Below are 4,599 nucleotides of genomic sequence, written 5' to 3'. Positions count from 1 at the left end.
GTTGTTTTAAATTTTGTACAGTGCAGTTTGAAATTKTTCCTCATTTCTTCCAAGGAGCCAGCCTGGTTTACAATAATGAAAACGTTTTCCCAGGTTTGTTTGTGGTGAAGAAGGAGCAGAGCTGAAAATCAAAGTGCCAGAGTCGGGGTTCTTCATTTGCTCGTCGTGTAGTTTTTCTTGTTTAATCTCTTTATATTCATTATGTTTTCTATTTTTTTATTAAATCCCGTCATTTGTTGCTGAGTTTCAGCATATTCCTGATTTATTATTTATTTATTATATACCACCAGTGATCAATATCTGTTCATAGCACACCTGTTTCTCATTTAGACCTGCAGTCAAAGTTTCCTTCGTGAGGYGGCCAGTTGTAGTTTTAGAGAAAATGAAATGCTCTGTCATCTGCGAGGAGGTTAGAGCTGCTGTTCCTCTTCATGGAAAGGAGTCAAATGAGGAATCTAAAAGAGGCTTCTGGAGGTTTATCTGAAACCTCCCAGATGAGACCCCAAGGTAGACCCAGACCTCGCTAGATAGATAATAAAGCCAGTTTTTGAGTGTATTTGTGTATGTTTAAAAGGCTGGATCGCTTCTAACTTTCTGAAGGCTTTTTTTTTTTTGTCTTCCATTTGTCTTCTTTTCTCATTTTTAAGCACAGTAACCTGTTCTGGTCATGCACAAGAACTATTTGCCACTTTTCATGCCAGACTAAAACCATCTTTGTTGAGAAATGACAGAGCTGTAGCCATTTTCATCAAAACTTGTAAACAGAATTAACCACAATCACTTGCGAAATGCACGCTCAGATGTGCTGTAAATGATTCATCTCAGTATCTGTAAAAATATTAACAATTTGAGCTGTTGAGATGTTGAAGTTATTTTAAAATGTTATTTTAATAGTTGTTTGTAGGCTAATAGCTGACAGAACAGACATGCTGACAGATAAAAAAGAGTGAGTTGAAACTGTGCGCGGTGATAAAACCTTTAAGTGCATCTATGCAGTGATRGAAGCAAAATAAGTGTCTGTTTATGAAAGCTTTAACGCAAACCTTGGCTCACAGTCAGTGTCGTAAAGTCATTGTTGACATTTTATTTCCTTCAAAATTAAGTGATCTAACAAAAGAGATTTACAAGGAAACGATCGATCTGCTTCCTTCAAGCAACTAAAGACCAGAGCAGTRATTGCTTGGTCAGTGAGACTTGCTGCCAAAGTCTTTTTCATTCGTTGATGGGTTGTTAGATAAAGTGTTTGGATGTGACTGATGTTGCCAGGCTTTCTGTTTGTTTGTTTGTTTGTTTTTACACTTACTCATTTAGATGGTTATCTTTATTGTAAGATCAAATTATTTCTAACGGATCTTCACTACCACASGCACTCTTCTAGTTCTTAGAGAGCACATTTCCGCTGAAATGATGAAAAAGTGCACACAGATGCTCACCCACCAACACTGTCAGTGCTTGCAGAAGTRCTGCAGAGTGCTGCAGAAAACAAGAGTCCCTCCCCTTGAAGTTGTGACTCTTTTTATACAGACTTGTGAGTGAAGCGGAGGGAGGGAGACAGTAAAGAAGAGTGATGATGCACTGGTACTCAGTCSTCCTCAGAGCTTATTTGTTGCAGTGGATTGATCATTCAGCGAGCCTTCATGGGCTCTAACTCAAACGTGGACAGAAAAGAGAAGCACACGCCTCTCAGCTRAGCTGTTTGTTTAATGGAAGATGCTTTTGCAGAAGGAGAAGGCAAAGYGGCGAGAAGGTTAACCAGCTTGTTTTGCTCAATCTCAGAAAAGTTGGATCTGTGAGGGATAAAAAAAATGACATCTCCTGGTGTCACGCCACAGAAACATGGGGACCTRATCTACATCTCCATTGAGACGTTCATTGCAGTGGCCTCTGTTTTGGGGAATGTTCTGGTTGTGCTGGTGGTGTACGTGAACCGGGCTCTACGCAACACCACCTTCATCTTCATCGTGTCCCTGGCTGTGGCGGACATCGCCGTGGGAGCTTTGGTCATCCCCGCGGCCATCGTCATCAATATGGAATTCAGGACTCAGTTCTTCACCTGCCTCATCCTCTCCTGCCTGCTGCTGAGCATCACCCAGAGCTCCATCCTGTCCCTGCTGGCAATAGCCATCGACCGATTCCTGCGCATCAAGATTCCCACAAAGTGAGTGGCTCTTTCACTACCAGAAAGCTACACTTTCAATGAAAAAATATTTACCTTTTCTATATAAAAAATTACTTGTAAAGTAAACTTTAAAAACTAAACAAAACTTAATAAAAAGGTAAAGATCAGTGGGGTCAAGAAAGTGTTTCATTAGCATTACAAATAATCTGAAAGAATTTACTGACAATTTTTTTCTATCATAGAAATATGCTTTCATAATTATGTAAAAGCAAAGGATTTTCTGTAGTTTAAGCAATTGCATTTGTTTGTTCTTTTGCAGAAAGGTTTGTCATGCCGCAAAGAGTCAGTAAAAGGAAGAATGTCTRTATGAATCAGCACTATTTATTCTCTACTTTCATGCAAATCAGGATGCTAGACACCAAAACCTTTTAGGCTAATTAAAATGCCTTTCTCCAAGCAAAAMTTACTGACAAAGGGGCATTTTTGCCTTGAGATTTGGCAGGTGCRTACAGTAATGTTTGTTTATCAGTCCTCATGTCAAATGTTAGCACTTTAGAAAATGCTTCTGAGAAAAAAATATCAACTTTGGCACCGYGTCAAAGAAGTGTCATTACCGCTGACTGTGTGTGCATTTAGATGATTGGAAAAAAAGAACTAAGGTGTATTTATTCTATTACGTTGCCCCATGCAGGTACAGCATCATAATGACCCCGGGGAGGGCATGCGTGGTGGTCTGTCTGTGTTGGATACTCTCCTTCCTCAGTGGATTGCTTCCAATGATCGGCTGGAATAACCTCAACAGTGGAAATCTAACCGGCTCCAGTGAGATAGTCTGCGTGTTCACGAATGTGATTCGGCTGGACTACATGGTGTACTTTAACTTCTTTGGCTGGGTGGTGGTCCCGCTGATTATAATGATCATTCTGTATGGGGAGATCTTCCGACTGATCCGAAAGCAGCTTAATCGCCGTGCCGAGGCCACTTGTGACGGAGAAAGGTATTTCCGTAAGGAACTGAAGCTGGCCAAGTCCCTGGCCTTGGTGCTCTTTCTTTTCATTCTGTGCTGGTTGCCAATACACATCATCAACTGCATTAATTTGTTCTGYGCAGAGTGTAAAATCCCAAAACTTGCTTTAAATACAGGAATTTTCATGTCACATGTGAACTCAGCCATCAACCCGATGGTTTACGCGTTCAGGATAAAGCGTTTCCGCCTCACATTGGTCCAAATACTCCGTCGCTGCGTGTTGTGCAGGCAGATGGAGCCCACCCCRTGCCCCACCAGCACCTGTGCACCTGAAAAAACGGATGTGAATCTTTAACATWGATTGCAACATTTCATTCTTTGATGTAGTCCCAGTGGGGTTACACCAATAAAAACTAAGAGATGATTATGAACCACTGGAGACGGATCCATTAAAAGAAACAGAGCACTTAATGAGTTGGTGGACATGTTTGCTTGTGATACAGTCACATGTTTTTGAWTGTCAAAGAGAAAAATAATAAAATTAATAATAAGAAAACTCATTAGTCCATGCTGTTTTGTTTTCTTTCAGTGCTGTGTTAAGTGGTTTACATTTACCACAGAAATTCACATTTAATGGATCAAATCTCTTCAGACTAAGCAGTTTAAAGTTTGTTAATAATAATAATAAAAAAGCACTTCTTCATATCACAAATTAAGTAAAACAACAGACTATGTTGTAGGTTCCAGTTTGCAAGATGATTACTATAAATRTAACTCCATAAAATAGGAAAAATTATCATAAGTTTATTTGTCAGATGTCAAACTGAACATTTATCAAACACAGCTATAATATGTGCTGTGTAAAATATTTGCAATGSCTTCAGATGCTATCTTTGTATCTTCCTGTTTGCACAAAGTTTCTGATGAGCAAACAAGTTAAACTTATCAAAATTTTGTTGCTTCAACTCCTAGCAAATCTGTTTTACTCTGATGTCTCTTTCAGATGGAATGATAATAGTTTTTTTTTCTTTTGTTTCTTTGCAAAACATGATGCGAGCTTCTACTGAAAAATTGACCATTTTTAGAATTGATTTTCTCTCAGTTTACAAATGCAGGCAAAAACAAAATGTAATTTAGTAGTTATGCTAAAAAATAAATCTGTGTTGTCAATCAGATTAATAGTACACAAAGTATTTTAATGTGTAGATGTCCCATTTCAAGTTAAAATTGGTGTTTAATTAAAAATGCTAGMCTTCTACTGAAAAACCACATGAACTGATCATGTTTTTTGCATTAAATCATGTGGTAAACTTTGCCACCACATGAACTTGTTCACGGGCAAATTTGACAMGTTTCAATGTTGAAACTACGTGATTTCAACATGCAAAGTTCTTGTTGGTTTTTTCCCTCCACAATCGTGAAACTTTGTTAGGAACATAAATACTACCATGGCATCATAAACACACACACACACACACACACACACACACACACACACACACACACACACACA

General features: G+C 38.7%; 1 protein-coding gene across 1 annotated transcript; it reads left to right on the top strand.

Annotated features, from left to right (window-relative positions):
* The first annotated feature begins 1,563 nt into the window (after positions 1–1,563).
* Positions 1,564–3,608, top strand: LOC106517598 (adenosine receptor A1). The gene is made up of 2 exons (XM_014008519.1): positions 1,564–2,158; positions 2,811–3,608. Exons 1-2 carry the CDS (start codon positions 1,806–1,808, stop codon positions 3,439–3,441), a joined length of 984 nt encoding a protein of 327 aa, XP_013863973.1. The 5' UTR covers positions 1,564–1,805; the 3' UTR covers positions 3,442–3,608.
* The last annotated feature ends 991 nt before the right edge of the window (positions 3,609–4,599 follow it).

This window comes from Austrofundulus limnaeus, unplaced genomic scaffold, assembly GCF_001266775.1.
Source record: "Austrofundulus limnaeus strain Quisiro unplaced genomic scaffold, Austrofundulus_limnaeus-1.0 Scaffold51, whole genome shotgun sequence".
In the NCBI taxonomy this organism is placed as follows: domain Eukaryota; kingdom Metazoa; phylum Chordata; class Actinopteri; order Cyprinodontiformes; family Rivulidae; genus Austrofundulus; species Austrofundulus limnaeus.
The sequence above is the reverse complement of the archived record's forward strand: the minus strand, read 5'-3'. Positions and strand labels throughout refer to the sequence as shown.